The sequence below is a fragment of the Belonocnema kinseyi genome, chromosome 7 (assembly GCF_010883055.1).
Source record: "Belonocnema kinseyi isolate 2016_QV_RU_SX_M_011 chromosome 7, B_treatae_v1, whole genome shotgun sequence".
NCBI classification, from domain to species: domain Eukaryota; kingdom Metazoa; phylum Arthropoda; class Insecta; order Hymenoptera; family Cynipidae; genus Belonocnema; species Belonocnema kinseyi.
This window is the reverse complement of record NC_046663.1, coordinates 104,044,019-104,059,994: the sequence shown is the minus strand read 5'-3', so window position 1 is coordinate 104,059,994 and position 15,976 is coordinate 104,044,019. Positions and strand designations below refer to the sequence as shown.

The 15,976-nt window shown below is 29.9% G+C and overlaps 3 protein-coding genes across 8 annotated transcripts in view; 1 reads left to right on the top strand and 2 right to left on the bottom strand.

The window, feature by feature from the left end:
* LOC117177486 (GRB10-interacting GYF protein 2-like) overlaps positions 1-10,090 on the bottom strand; it is a 37,465-nt gene extending 27,375 nt beyond the window's left edge. The window contains exons 1-6 of one of the 5 annotated variants that reach the window (XM_033368214.1): positions 10,029-10,090; positions 9,022-9,066; positions 5,568-5,799; positions 4,618-4,791; positions 1,942-2,170; positions 1,530-1,722 (exon numbers count right to left, since the gene is read on the bottom strand). In XM_033368214.1, coding sequence (XP_033224105.1) covers positions 1,530-1,722; positions 1,942-2,170; positions 4,618-4,791; positions 5,568-5,799; positions 9,022-9,053 — 860 coding nt within the window. In that variant the 5' untranslated portion in view covers positions 9,054-9,066; positions 10,029-10,090. Of the gene's footprint in view, positions 1-1,529; positions 1,723-1,941; positions 2,171-4,617; positions 4,792-4,953; positions 5,032-5,567; positions 5,800-9,021; positions 9,067-9,939 lie in introns of those variants that run through there. The other 4 variants (XM_033368216.1, XM_033368213.1, XM_033368215.1 and 1 more) reach the window with 4 other exon arrangements.
* Positions 10,091-11,980: 1,890 nt separating this feature from the next.
* LOC117176185 (transcription initiation factor TFIID subunit 10-like) lies at positions 11,981-14,314 on the bottom strand. 2 transcript variants are annotated; one of them, XM_033366284.1, is made up of 4 exons: positions 14,188-14,314; positions 13,210-13,358; positions 12,633-12,697; positions 11,981-12,381 (listed from the first exon to the last, which is right to left on the bottom strand). In XM_033366284.1, the coding sequence occupies exons 2-4, from the start codon at positions 13,318-13,320 to the stop codon at positions 12,180-12,182; spliced, it is 378 nt and encodes a 125-aa protein (XP_033222175.1). In that variant the 5' UTR covers positions 13,321-13,358; positions 14,188-14,314; the 3' UTR covers positions 11,981-12,179. The 2 variants fall into 2 exon arrangements, with proteins under 2 accessions (XP_033222175.1, XP_033222176.1); XM_033366285.1 differs by lacking the exon at positions 14,188-14,314 and adding an exon at positions 13,984-14,146.
* Positions 14,315-14,899: 585 nt separating this feature from the next.
* The window catches only part of LOC117176755 (dynamin-like 120 kDa protein, mitochondrial), a 24,700-nt gene continuing 23,623 nt past the window's right edge, over positions 14,900-15,976 (top strand). The window contains exons 1-2 of the mRNA XM_033367038.1: positions 14,900-15,099; positions 15,775-15,967. Coding sequence (XP_033222929.1) covers positions 15,071-15,099; positions 15,775-15,967 — 222 coding nt within the window. The 5' untranslated portion in view covers positions 14,900-15,070. The remainder of the gene's footprint in view (positions 15,100-15,774; positions 15,968-15,976) is intronic.

Here is a 15,976-nt window from a genome sequence, read left to right as displayed (position 1 = left end):
AAATGAACGAATATTTATGGGTGGCAAATTTTTTTCGAAAAAATCACTGCCAACATAATTGCAATACAATAGGAAGAAAAAACGGTTCCTTTTCGCCTAAAATCGGCCAAAATGTGCATTTGTTTATAAATAAACAAATAACATTTAATGTTAAATTTAAATATTCACGTATCATCCTCACAATGAAAGCAAGCGATTTCAGAGCAGAAATATACGTTGAAGCCGAATAACCCTTAATGTCGAGTATTTGTTAATACAATTTGTTTATAACAATTAACTATGCAAGTTAAGAATTTTTTTATATTTCTTATACCCCTGTGCACTAAATTCAAGGGACGAGAAGTATAAGAAAAATTTTGTCTAGAAGATAAAAAATGAAATTAGAAAAATCGACATTTTTTTCGATGTTTGCATTAAAATAAAAATTAAATAATCAAAAAAATAAAAAATCTACTCTCACCATTTTCTGAAAAATTTAGTTCTGAATTTTTCAAAAAAAAAAGCTAAAATCGGTGCATAATTGCGTTCTAAATGTCATTTTGAACCTCGTTTTCCGATTTTACCCCACTGTGCGGCCCGGCAAGTCTTGCATATCGGCCTAAGAGCAGTTCTACACACCTTTTTTTTAAAGATATCAAAAGATTTGAAAGATTTCCAGGAATGTCATCAGACTTCATGGGACTTTTAAAGAGATTACGAAAATTTCAAAGAATTTCCATGGAGTTTAATCCCTTTAAGGGATATAAACATGTTTCATGCGGATTTTAAGAATTTCCTAGAGCTTCGGAACATTTTGAAGAATTTTATAGGATCTATAAGGTTTTAGGATATTGCAAAAGATTCCAAGAGATTTTTGAAAAATGTTAGAGAAAATTATAAAAATTCCGAGGAGTTCATTGATTTTAAAAGCACTCAAGGTATTTTAATGAAATTTTCGGGATTCAGATTTCATCAGAGTCAGAACATCATCAGATTTCATGGAATTACACAGGGTTTTTAAGAAATTTGATTGAATTTCAACGGAATTTAAATATTTGTTTATGAATTCAGGGATTTTATTAAAACTCGAGAGATTTTACAGTATTTTACGAGATTTCAAGGAATTTTTCATAGTTTAAAAAAAATGCAAGGGATTTTTAAAGATTTCAAAGGAACTGTAATATTTTAGGAATTTCTTACAGTTTCGGATGACTTAGAAGGGTTTTATAAGATCTATGAAGTTTTATGCTAGTTAAAAGATTCTAAGGGATTTTCAAGATATTTTCACAAATTTTCCAAGATTACAGGAAAAATCAAATTTCATGGAATTTCAAGAGGTATCAAGAAATTTCGTAAGATTTACAAGATTCTAGTAGGATTTTCAAAACCTAAATGGTGGTTAATTAAAGTTTTTATTTATTTGCAGGGCCCCTACGAGCGGCCATCTTCCGGCTCATCGATGATTACACCGATTGCATCCCACGATAGTCCGCTCCTGACAATAGTTGTGTTTTCAATTGACTAAACTGATAATAAAAAATGATAATTACCATTCAGGTAGGTTGTCATGATTGTCATGATGATTAGGATCCCAAGGTCTAGAACTACGACTCGAAGGATGATGGGAGTCGTAAGAAGACCTGTGATTTCCTCTGTGATCCCAACGTCCTCCGCTACGATTCTCCTCCCCTTCACCCTCAGCTCTATCCTTGTCCAAAGTTCCATCACGCCAACTACTCTTCCCTGAAAAAGTAATTTTATCAATATAATTTTACAACCGGAAGTTTTGAAACATACCACATTAGTTTTCTGATACATTACTTAGTACCAGAATAAAGTATAATAGCAAGCTAAAGGTACCTCGTCAACTCTTAAAATGTAAAGCAAATCAAGAATGATTTTATCAAAAGATGTACATGCTAAAAGTAGTAGCGAGTTTCAGAATGTAGTAAAGTTAATTACCACCCCATTTCTCCCCACGATTGTTGGAAGCCACCCTCCAACCCTCGTCGTCTTCGCCACCGCCCCGGTGACGTCGCCAATTACTTTCCATGAGAGAACCTCCACTAGGCCCACGAGTTAACTCCTTCCGTGGACTAGTGGACCCGTTCCACTCCCCTGGTTCCGGAATCCCATTTCTTTCGGACCAGCCGCGTTCACTTTGTGATCTATCAAACGGTCTGCCTCTTCCCTGCATTAAAAAATAACTAAAAAATTTGCGAAATTTTTTCATACAAAAAGTAGGCAGACTCAATACACTATATATTTTTGTTTTGCTTTATTAATGTTTAATGCATTACGGGAAAACACGAAAATCCCAAGAAAAAAATCAGGCTCATTTCGCGGGGATTCCATACTTTTTCCCGGTTAATGAATATTTTCAAATTTAAGCCTTTAAAACTGATCAATTTATAATATGAGGTATTGAAAAAATGCCAAACTGAAGAATCTAATACCGAACATTTATAAATTTAAAAGGTTTAAAACTGAAAATAAAACATTTCTACTCACAGTTGAACCAGAAGGTTTGAATTAAAATGTTTAATATTATAACATTCCCGATTGTAGACTCAACATTTGTTAATAAAATTGTAGGTTTGAAGAGAGGCAGTATAGAATTAGATAACCAACATTGCACTGCAACTATTTTTTCCATGCGGGCAAAAAGTGAAATAGTAAAATCATTTTAATTTGAGATTTAAAACAATTTTATTATTGTTTTGCATTATTAAAAATTTATCGGAAACTAAGCCTTGCATGTGAAATTTTTATCGTTGAAAACAAGACGTTTTACGTTAAAACTGTTTTTGCCAACAAAAAATTATTTTAGTATGTTATATAAGTTTCAACAAATTATAAGCTGCAATTAACTGATTTTAATATAATAATGAACTTAAAATAAATTGTTATCAATTTAAGCATGCAATTATCTAAAAAATTATAACCTAAAACGATAGGTTAGAATTCGTATTTCATTTCTGATCGTCTATAATTCATATTTTTTGCATATGTCAAATAAAATCATTTGCCACAATCATAAATTGAAGTTCATTAGAGCATATAGTTTGTTAAAACTTACATGACATAGTAAAATAATTGTTTTCTTAGCAAAAACAGTTTTAACGGGAAAACGTGTTTTTCACTGTATATGATGAAAATTCCATATGCAACACATACTTTCCGATAAATCTTTACTTGTTGTACTCACCAATTCTTTTGAAATAGTAAAAACAATGGTGACATTGTTTTTAAGCACAAATTAAAATGCAGCTTAAAAATGCTACCTAGTTTAGCGAGCTGGCGACTTTAGCGCACTCAAGACTTCAGAACCCAATACCGTCACACTAAATTTTGATAGTCGATATAAATTAAATAATCTTGAATTTTTAGGTGCTTAGATTTGAAAAGAAACAGACAGTTATGAAAGGTTTTTAAACAACCGTATTTTACTTAAAACTAAAGCTGCTGAAGCCTACGAATATAAAATTTGGGATGACTCGAAAAATTAAAAATGAAACATTGAAAACTCTTCAAACATTGAGGCTTTATATTTAAAAGTTCATGAATTCTAGAAGCTTGAAATTTTAAATCATTACAATCTTTAATCTTTAAACAGAAAGTGGTTCAATTTGAAATGATTCATTTAGCAACCTTTTCGATTGATAAAGATGATTCAAATTGTAAATGATTAAATTCAAAATGCTTTTAATTAAAAATCATGGAATAAATTGCAAACACTTTTAATTTTAAACTATTTCATTTTTTAAACTTCTCACTTCTAATTGATCAAAAGTTAATTCTAACGATGGTACTTTCACATTGTGAAAATAAAGTATCAAAGGATTTTAAAACTGAAGCCGAGTATAAAAACGGGTCAAATTAACATTTGAATAAGTCACCTAAATATGGCTGAATGAAATTAAATTTTAAGCACCGAAAGAGACATATTCAAATGTTCGTCATACCTCTCTTTGACATTCAACTTGAAATACTTAAACTGGAAAATAAAAAATTGGAATTTTAGTGATTTAAATTATCTTCGAGATTTATTCGTTTAAACTAGCATAATTGAATAGGGGGGTTTAGAAAAATTGCCGGTTAAAAATTAAGCTAACTATCATTTTCCGGTTCTTCTACGGGTTTCGAAAATGCCAAGTTTCCTAGTGATCTTCTTGGAGTTTTTCTCAGTGAGCATCCTGAGTTACACTTAAATTAAAATTGAACCATTCTCACCCTATTTAATTTTTACTATTTCAAATTATGAGATTCAAAATGGAATAAGTTTAAAATTCGAGAACAATTTAGTTTCAAAGCGATCACAATGAAACAAAATAAAGCTTTTTTGCGTTCATAATTGAACTTTAAATAATTAAAAATCTCTAACATTTAAAATCGGTTTTCTCTTCACTATTAGTACGATTAAAACCATTTTTTTTTTGCTCAAATTGACCGTACCCTTTGCAACTACTACGAAAATGTATGGCGATCTACAATAAATGCCTCTCTTTTAATAAATAAAATAAGAAAGAATCTGCAGATTTATTGCCTGTGGAACATTTTCTCAACTATGTAATCATTAATCGGCAGAGATTAAAATATACTAAAAAATGAATGGAAATTGAAAACAAAAAGTCTTACGGGGAAAGGCTGTGTGTCGATTCTGGTACCATCCCCTGGTTCATCAAAACCGACTGCACGTGAGTAAGGAGAAGTATACAGGCCACCTCTACCGGTTCTACCTCGTCCCCCACGATCAACACTGCCTCCTCTTCCACGGCCTGTCGCACTTGTTACTCCGACATTCCACATCCGCTAAAAATGTAATTTTTATTTTTTATAGCACTGAAAACCAATTTTTGTTTAATACCTTATTAAACTACTACCTAATTAAACTACGTCTCATGCTTTCTTTTCAGCCTTCAGGAAATATTTTCTTTCGCTCTCTTAGAAAACTTGATTATTTTAAAAACTTACAAAACTGTCTGCACTGTCAGAAAAGAAAGTATCGATTTCTGTCATTGATCTGTCTAAAGTTTAGAGATCGAAATTAGGAGAACATCCACTCTCGAATAAAGAGAAATAGACAGGCTGCTGCTAGAAAGTCTGGCACAAGGGCTCCAGAGTGTTGTATTTTTAGATTGTAACGAAGTATGACACAGTTCCCAATATAAGACACAACACACGCATAATGCAGATGTCATGCGACAGTCCACCTTTTTCCACATTTTATAAGGAAACTTTTATCGCAAGTTTCCAATGCTCGTCTCAAAAAAAGGATTCATTCAGGAAACTAACAAATATTCACGACCTTTACTTAATCTATTTTATATGTGATTCCGACTGTGAACTTGGATTCTGAGGGGTGCTTAAATTTGAGCTTGAACCTGACATTATTTATAATTTAGCAATATATTTCCTAGATTCAAGAATTTCTTCTACTCTACGATTTCGATAACTCATTTCCACGCCTGAAGAGTTTTTTTTACTTCCTCATCGCGAGAATTTATTTTATGCAAAGAAAGTTTTCTATAAGAGTTTCTTTCTTGTCTTTACGTTTGTTTTGTTTTTTAAAATTGTTTCTTGCTTACCGATTCATCTTCTGTCATTTGAGTTAAAGCCAGTGGTAGTTGGGCTTTGTCGATGAATATTGTTCCGAAACTTGACAATGTTTCAGGAGGTTTAAAATTACGGTCGAAAAGAGCTAACATTTCTTCTCGACCGTATCTATGCTCCGCCAGTTGATACCGAGGAGCAGTTAGACTCGTTGAGCCACCACCACCCCCTCCGGCACTGCAATTGTCTCCTGCCAGGTTGCGCAACCTGGACAAGCAAAACATAGTTTGCGTAGTTTTCAATTGTTTACATCAGTCAGTTGAAAGAAGGAATTTATCGCTGGTTGATAGCTGGTTCTTACAAAGACAGAAGTTTCATCAGAAAGAGCGAACAATTAAAATATAGTTCTGGGGTAATTGCAAAATTTTTACGTTGAAGCCATCAAAATTGAGAAAGTTTCAACAAAAAGAACTAGCTAATTACAGAGTGGACAGACACTCAAATCTTAGAAACAAATTCCCGGTCTGTTTACATGCTTTAAAAGATTATTAACCATTTTTCCCGGTTATTCCTATAAAAGGCTAAAGTTTTAAAAGCGGAACAATTTTAAATAACCACACATACACAGAATGTATGAAAAGGCCTTTCAGGCAAAGTTTGCTCTTGTCAGCTACCTTCACTTCGTTGATTGATGAGGGAGTGGGGGTGTACCAAGTGCATGAGGCAAAGCTTTATTTGTGTGTTATCTTCGTAATGATTAATTACTATCATATTATTATGTCATTAAATAGCTATTAATAAATAAAAAACAATTTAAAAAAAAAATAAAAAATTTTTGTTGTTGAAGATATTAGCAAAATAAGGTAAGTGTGTATGTGCTGGAAAAATATTTACAGGTAAAATAAAAATGGGGAAAAATGTTTCGTTCATTTGCATGGTCGAAACTTTAGGTACATCAAGTAAGGAGCGAATCCCACATTTGGTCCATTGCTTTCCCCCTCAGCAATCAACGAAGTGAAGTTGTTGGTTATTGAAGTGAAAATACCTAATGAGACAATTTTGCCGAAAGCCGTTTCCCATTACGTATTTTCACTTCAATAACCAGCTAACTTCACTTCGTAGATTGCTGAGGGGGAAAACAAGGAACCAAACACATGGGATTCGCTTAACTTTTGCCGTATTTTGTTGATATCTTCCTAAAAGCTAATGTTTTCTATATTACAGAAATAAAGTTTTGTTCCATGCATTTGGTCCATTTTCCCCCTCAGCTTTTAACGAAGTGAGGTTAGATGATGGTTGAAGTGAAAATAATTAATGCACTTTGTGCGGGACCTTTTAAAATTTGCAAAGTTATACCATTTCAATTTCCAAGCCTTTATTACTTAGAGAATTTGAATTTGGAAATGATAAAAATTTAGTAATTTTGAAATTGAACAATTTTGAATTAAATTCTTCCATATTCTACAATAAATTATTGTATTTAAAATTAGAAGTCTCAACGCATACTCGAACAATGTTATAGCTATTATACTTACGAATAAAAAATGAGATTCAAAGTATTAAAAACCACAGGCCAATTGCCATCTAAGAAATTAAAAAATTGTACCACTTGAAATTCAAAATGATCATACCGATGGCTTCTATAAATATTAGGCTATCTTTCCGCTATGATAAGAATTAAGCTAACTTCATTTAGCTAAGCTTTCAGGAGAAATAAATAATGAATCATTTTTCGCAACATTGCCTATGAATTAAAACTCCAGTACTTTGTATTACTGTTTGTAATGTAATGTAGGCTCCTATGACTTTCAAAACAAAAAATTTCAAAATGATTTTTATTTTAACACTTCTACGTGTTTAATAAATTTAATACAAAATGAAGTTAGTCTGATTCTTAACGGTAACGAGACGATATCCTATTATTCGTACAACTCATCGATACATTGAATTATTTCAAATTTAAAAAGCTTAACATTTAATAAATGTAAATTAAAAAGTAGAAAATTGCATGATTTGAAATTTTAAATCGTTATAAATCATATAACAGTTCCAAATTTGATATTATAAACTTGACTAATTTCAAATTGAAGCGCACAAAATGCAAAAATGAAAAATCTAAACCATTCAGAATTTAAAAAATATCAATTCTGCACTTTTTTTACAAAAAAAAAATGTTATTGAAAATTTCAAAGTTGAATAATTTAAAATTGGTATCTTCAGTCGATCTAAATTGAAATATTTTCAAATTACATAACAATTTCGGTAATTTAAACAAAAATATTCTAAATTTTACAAGTTAAAACTATATGTATTCCAAAAATGAATAATCTTAAATGCAACCATAAAAACTAAAACATATTATTTAAATAGAAATGTTGAATCTAAGCCACTTTCATAATAAAATGTTAAAATGGAACAATTTCAAACTCTATGCGTTCAAAACTGAATGTTCTATTTTGATCGGAATTGTAAAGATCTGGATTACGTATCATAAATCGAAAAATTCTGAATCGCACGAATAATAATTAAAGCATTTCCATTTTTACTATTTTAATTGGTGTAAACATTAAAATGCTGCTCCAAACTTGATCATTAAAAAACTAAAGGCTTTCAAATTTGTAAATTTAAAACTGGACCAATTCAAAATCTATTTACTTATTTATAAATAAACAAATTTGATATGGAAACATTGTAAATGTAATGGCGTTTAATTGACTGTGTATGAAAATTGAATTACAAAATGTTTAGCTACAAAACTGAACAATATAAATATTTGTGACACTACAAAAATATAAAAAGGTATAGAACTATTTTAAACTTTTACGTACATCATTATAAATTTTTTTACTGTACAGCAAAATGCACATATTTAAAAACGTTAATTACATTTTTGAAACAATTTTTAAGCGAAAAATATTATTTTGCAAAATCTATTAATTCTGCAACATTTTTTTTCATTGAAAAACTTTTATTCAATCGTTTTAGTTTTCAAAAATGCTAGTTGTTATCTACTTCTTAATGGAGATTATTAGATAAGCCCGACACATATTAAGATAAGAATTGAATCTTCAACATTAAATAAACATCATAAAATAATTTAGTTGCAGTCTTTTGGCGATAATTCTAAATTTAAAATAAACCTCATTTTTGTTCATTGTTTTAGTGGAATATACAGGTTTTTTTTATCATTGTTGATACAATATTTTTTATTGTCCTGCCTACGTTGACATCTATACTGTTAGAACCTTGTCAATGTGTTATATAAACATTCAGTCAAAAATAATATACTTCAAGAGGCCATTGAAAAATTAATAAAGAGAATTTTCACCAACGCGATGAGAAATTATTTTTCAATTATGAATATAAATTTCTGGAAATTAAATAAAAAATAGTTTTTTTTTCTTTCACATAAATATTTCCATTTACATTTAGGGATAAAGAGGAAGACTTAAAAGTAAAAAGTAAAATAAAATATTAAATAACACCTACCACTCTGGACCAAACTTCATGGAATCCGTCATGATGCAAATTCTGCTGCAATAAAAAATTAGACGAGTAAATTATTTGAGTCGCAAATGTAGATAATGACACTATTTTTAATTTTAAATCACTAATAAATTGCTCTTCATTTCGGAGTAAGCTCGGTTCACTTGTAATCCGGTTGGTATATATTTTGGATGGATAAATACAACATTAAAACCACTTCTAAATTACTTTTTGGAAAAACGGTCACAAAATTTGAATAAATTCTATTTAAAAACACTTCTCTCAAAAATATAATTAGTTTGAGCTGAGAACGGTGCAAAAATTCAAATAAAAACCACAACCGGAGGAAATAAACGCGAATTTGAACGAAACCCATAAGTAAACAAGAAAGGATAAAATTGACTATCATAGTTTTACATAGGACAAAGGTTTTTTCCCAGAGAACCATAGAAATTCTTAGAAACAATGGTACCATCTGTTAGAAATAGAAAAATGTCATAATAACATACGTTGAAAGTGATTTTACATTGTTTCAAAAAAAATTAACAGGAACCCTTTCCTTGAGAGTAAAAGCTACAGAAAAGTCATAGAAAATCTGAAAGCATGGGGCGCAATTTGATAAATGCTGTCTAAAACATAGCAATCGCGAGACAATTCGAAGGAATGATAGTAATCGACTATGAAGTTATAACTTTTGACACGAGTAATTAATTTGCGAGTTGTATCTTGAAACAAACGTGACAAAACAGGCAGTAATGAAAATAGTACTGTGGATTTTTGGACTTGTCGAGTTAGTGAAAACCTAACGCTTTTATTTACGACATGTTTTTTGTCCAGGCGATTTCCGTGAGCCGAGGTGGCAGCGTTAACCACACTTTTTTTCGGCCACAAAACACGACGGATTACCAGAGTACGACGTACCAAACGAGTCAAGAAGTTGCACCAAAAAAGCCTCTGGTTTTAAATTACTCGTACACGTAGAGACAACGTGATTAAAGTGCGAGAAATACCTTATTTCACTTCGAAATCACTGAGCGAACGATACAACACACCAATATGGCCGACAAGCTTTTTAGGATAAGCGCATGCGGATACTGCGTGGAAGGAACTGTTTTTCTTCAGGATTGCGCAGGATCCTAGGGAATTTTTTTACTGCGTCCGCGCTAAAAGTCAATGGTGATTCGCTGTTCTTGGCGCGCCTTTTCAAACAAGTTTTAAGTAAACAAAGTAAAATAAAAAAAATTAATTTCGGTATGGGTAACCAGTTTTTTCGGTACAAGAAGACACTGACATTACCATATAGAAAACTTGAAGCTAAAAAAGTAAATTTTAAAAGGAAATAATTTTAAATAGTGAAAACCCAAAAGTATAAATTGAATGCGTTTGAAATTAACAAATTCAGAGTAAAAAATTGAGTATTGTTTAATTTTAAACTTGAATAATTAATTAAAGTTATAAAAGATATCTTCAACAATTTCAAATTAAACCGTTTTAAATAGATTAATTTTTTTTTCCTCATTAGAGGAAGCTTAGTAATGATAAGTTTCGAAAAAATGTAGACATTTAATTAAACGTTCAGCAATTCACAAACGTCTCATAAAAAGTTCTCAGCAATTGCACGGATGTCACAATTGTGGATGTCACAATTTTTTTGATTACGAGAACTTCAAGCCAACTGCAAGTAAATTGATGAAATTTTGAGGGTTTATTTTCACCATTGATATCTTGACACTGGCCGAAGGATTTCTAAAAATATTTATTTCATTTTTTTAACACTTTATGATACATATTTTTAACATAATTTTTTTATAATCAACTTTTTTTCATTGAAATAATTCAAAATTGATGCAAGGATATAAATATTCCTTGATTCGATACGAATCGATTGACCTACAATATTAATACATTTTGTAAAAGAGTAAAGAAGCTATGCTCATTTTTAATATTTGAAAAATCTGTTTTAAACAGAAAAACTTTTTCATCGAGATAATTTAAAGACGATGCATAAATAGAAAAGACTCTTTGATCATACATTTTCAAATAAAATAATTCTGACAGAGACTTATAGAGATTGTTATAGTATTCTGATAGTCAACAATTTTTGTATACCTGAATAAAATAATCCAGTTGATAACTATTTATTTGTAAATTAATCATTTATATTGGTTTTCTTGTGTATGTAAATGTTTTTGTAAAAAATCATGAAGCTGGGAAAGGGATACGATGCGACAGAACTTCTTCCTCCCCCTTTCGATCTCGAGAAGTTACCATTTAAATTACCATTTCTTCAATATTAACAATTTATTAATAAAACCAAATTTTTTTAACAGATTATATTTTTTATACATTTGTATTTTTGTAAGGAAACTGATCAAAAAATGTTTTCATTACAATTTTTTAAATCAACTTTCAGAACGAATCAATATAAAAAATTTATTTATTTTATATAAGAAAGCAGTGTCAAATATTTTATAAATAGAATTAATGAATAAAATAAATATTTCACTCTAAGTATAAATTGCATTGTCATTATTATTAATTTTGTATCATATAACCAAGGAGGTTCTATGAAAATTTAAACAATATTTGGAATTAGATTGATTATAAAATATAAACGGTTAGAAAAAAGTGATGCAAAGTTTATAATTAAAATTGTTATTTTACAAAAATGTTTAAAAATACTAAAAATCTATAATTATTCAATATTTATGAAGAGAAGAAGATTGAAGAACTAAAGGAGTTAAAAATTGGATCAGAAAAATAAAACGAAAAAAAGCGATGAAGAAACATAAGTTTCGAACTTGTTAAAGATTGGTTTGTATTATTTTGTAATTTTTGTTAGTTTCTATTTTTAAATTGATCAAACTAACGGGAAGCAAAGTGTCATTGATTTGAAAGATATTTTAAAACCTATTTCTACAATTCGAAAATATTTCATTATTGGTATCGAATTTAGTTTTGGTTAACTTTGAATAGAATGACGATCTTCGTGTTGTAAAATGAAAGATAATAAGAGCATGTTATAGATAAAATTATAATGTATCTTAATACGAATAAAACGACAGATTCGTTTACATTTTGTTAAATCTATGAGACGTGATTTTGTTTTAACAATAAGTGTTAATCATATGGATAAAAACTTGCTCTATAATGAAGAATGATTAAACAAAGTAATGGGGTTTTTTCACTACGATGCCGTATTCTGCAACAGCAGGAGTTAAATCCTCCATTGTGAGGGTGTAACGTCGATCCTTTCCCTTCGTTTTTGTGTTCAGATTTGCTCCCCTCGTTTTGCAATGTTGGAGCGCATCATTCGAAATTTCAGAAATGAATTTTTGGGCCGCCAAAGAAACGAGACGTACTCTGGAATTTGATGATAAAGTAATTTGTAATAATTTATTACATGGAGAAAGAAATTATTGAATGGAAATAATTTGTCAATGTATCTTTTCAAATAAGAAATAAAAAAAGAGCATTCATCCATTTAAAAAATTGGGTCTTCAAGAATCTTCGAAACTTTTATTTTTTGTATCTTAATATCTAACTTTATTTATTTTTGAATGTAAATTTATTGAACAAAAATAATAACGGGCAATTTTATATTTTAATCTTACATCCTTGCATCTGTTGTATTGAATCCTCCAGAACGAAGATAGTGTTCCGTAACGGCGTCCGGTAGCTAAAAAAATTCAATATCCAGCTGAGTACTTTTTTATTTCTGTGAATTCATGGAGCTACACTATCGATCGAAAGTTTTGGTATATTTACTTTGATCATTTGAAAATTCATACTTTACTTCAGACGAAAATCTGTGCAGAAAACCAGCAATATATTATATATATTATTTAATCGTGCTCTTCATTTAAATTTAAAGAGTAGGCTTTACTCTCGATTCTATGATTTATTCAAATTTTTGGAAAGACCTCTAGATTTCGCGATGAGTTGAACTCAAGATTTCGAAATGTTCACATTGCTAAAAAAACGGTTACTATATATTTTTTGAATCGTTTTTTCCAAACATTTCAACCTAGCCGGACTTGACGCTAAATTTTATAACCTTTTAAATCATCCTATTTAAAAAATCGTTGATTCAGTTTCTGAACCTTTTAACTGAAAGGTATGAATTTTTCATACGATCAAAGTAAAGTTACCCAAAATCACTGCCACCAAAGTATTTAGAATAAAAAATACCGTTGGAGTGTAATCCTCGAGTTGGAGAAGAAAATCAGAGAGCGGTTGGCCTGCAGTTGCTGGTTCATCTTTTAATGAGTAGCTTGTGTCTTTGTCAGTGCTTTCTGCCATATTGAAGTATTTGATGCTTTGAGTTTTCAACTGATTACCTGAAATATTTCAAATCGTTACATTAAAAATTTAAGCTGCCAAACTTTCATTTGGAAATTGACATAAAATGCGACATTTTCACATATACGTTTTAAGACATTTGAATTAAGGACGTTTCTATGCGTAACGAAAAAATCCAGTTATGCGTACCGAAATTTCGGTAATAATAGCCCCCTTTGCAGCTCCCCTTGTTTGTATCGAAAAAACATGGCTACTTGCACCGAAATTTCGGTACACGCAGCCACGGCCTAAAATTTAACATAATCTTTGTGTTTCATATACTAAAGATTACATTTACGTGTCTACTGAAAAAAGATTTTTGCTGATCTCAAAATTACCTTACAATATTCCTCCAGCATCAAGAAGAAATTGAAATCTTTTGAAACGTATCGAAATTTCAACAGTCCATTTTAAGAAACTTTTGAATTTGTACACAATTACAAAAGACATGAGTGCTCCTTATTTTTTTATAATAAAAACAATCATCTTTTAAGTGGAGGGAAAAATATGTTCAAGAAACATTTCAATTTTATAAGAGAAGGTTTCTAATAACCTATAAAATATGATTACTTAAATCCGTCTTTTACCGAGTAGGCTGCAAAGATTAATGGTTTGTGTACTTACGTCCGGCAGTTGTATCAACTGTTAGATAAACAAATTGCAATTGCTGAATTCATAAAAATAAACATTGTTTACACTTGTATAAGGAAGTTAAGACAAACTTTTTATTCTTTAGAAGTGCACGAAAAAATATACTCCTGAAAACTAATTTCCCATTGGACAATAAAAATCTACAATTAAATAATATTTATGCGTGTGAATACTTACGATATTGGAAAATTCAGACAAAAAAATTATAACTAAAAATTAGGACATGCGATGCGAACAACACAATGGCAGATGGCAGGTGCATAAAACAGTAAAAACGTCACACAAACGTTGAAATGTCACAGCGCAAACCGACACGTACTACTGAGCATGCGCTGTATCACAATATTTTCGCGCGCATTTAAAAACTGGTACAACTTATACATAACATGCCAAATTCTACGAAGGAAATGTAATGATATACATCATAAAATGAATTATAATTTGCATGCTTCGCCAAACATAATATCCAAGCAATTGTTTCACAAATTTTTCAAGCTTCACCATATCAGATTTTAAAGGTTATTATATGTAATCCAATAAAAAACATAGTTTTTGACACCAAATAATTTAAGTAACTATCTGCATCGTACCACAAAATTGAAATCTAAAAATATATTTTCTAATTGAAATTGATAAGGATCAATAAAAACTATTATAATTAAAAGCAAAATTTTATATATGATTTTGTATGGCTGTTTTCATTTCTTTTTAAAGTAATAATACTAAGCAGAAAGGTATGTGCAAAGTAAATAATGATTTTCAAAATAAAAAAACAAATGTTTCGAAACGTGTTACATTTCGGGTTCGTGTAGGTGCAGAAAAAATTGTGCACCGAAAAAGCCGAGTGTTCCCGAATTAAGCCGACATTTATCGAGTTATGGCGGTATGTCGGGAACGAGGATCACGAATTATGAAATAATTTAAATTTGATTCCAAAGGTAAACCCGGTTTTTGAAAACTTTTACAAGCTCAGATTTGATATTTCTCATGTATAGCATCGCGAGATTGTGTTTTAGTTACATTTCTTAAATTTGAACGAGGTCGATAAGCAACATTAGACATGGAGCAAATTCTATGTGGCAGATTTGGGTGAGTGTTTTGATATTAAATTAATGATTATTTATTACCAAGAAACTTAATTGTCTTTAGCGAAAATTTAATTCCGTATTTTATTTCAAATATCTGTTTCTGTTTATGCATTCTTTTTTCTTACATGTTTTTTTTTGTTTCTACAGTTCATGCACGATCTTGAAAATTGTAGGTTATGTCCTCTATTTTATTATCTTATTTTTATTTTTTTACACTGTAAGTATTTAATATGTTTATAATTTATTATTATTTTATTATTAATAGTTATTATCAATAGAATCATTAATTTTTGAAAATATTTTCAACATACTTTTAGTTGTATAAAATTTTTATGAAAATTTCGAGAATTCCGAGTGATTTGTTTGATGAAATTCTGATGAAATATAATTCGCAAATAATGTAAAAATATCATTGATTTTTAATCTTTAGTCTGTATATTTTGTATTCGATTTTAGTTTAACAGTTTAACTCATTAAAGCAGTAACCTATATTATTGCTGTCAAAAACTTGCGCTTAATTTTTTTTTATCTATTTTAAACTTTGTTTATGAAAAGAAATTCAGAAACTCCGAAAAATAATAGTGAAGGTATTCGTATGAGGTTTAATATAAATTTTGGTATTAATTTTTAATTTAAAAAATATGATACAAGATTTGATAGAATCTATGTTTTTTAGACACAGCATTTTGCTGATATCGAAATCCTCTCGTCGACCAGTTTCTATCATAAATTCGAAAAGTATAATGACAGGAAGATTTACGAGACCACTACTAGCATCTCCACATCCTCGTTATTTTGCAAATCCACATCGCGGATATACAATGATCATTACAAGAATTGTAAGGGGAGCATTAAAGCTGCGGTATATTGTTTTAGGT

Bases quoted from the DNA above. Each gene is read 5' to 3' on its own strand.
- LOC117176185 (XM_033366284.1), bottom strand. From the start codon at position 13,320: ATGGCAGAAAGCACTGACAAAGACACAAGCTACTCATTAAAAGATGAA. The intron at 12,698-13,209 runs GTATTTTTTATT...GAATTTTTTTAG, and splicing joins TCGAGGATTACACTCCAACG to CTACCGGACGCCGTTACGGA. The intron at 12,382-12,632 runs GTAAGATTAAAA...ATCAAATTCCAG, and splicing joins AATACAACAGATGCAAGGAT to AGTACGTCTCGTTTCTTTGG.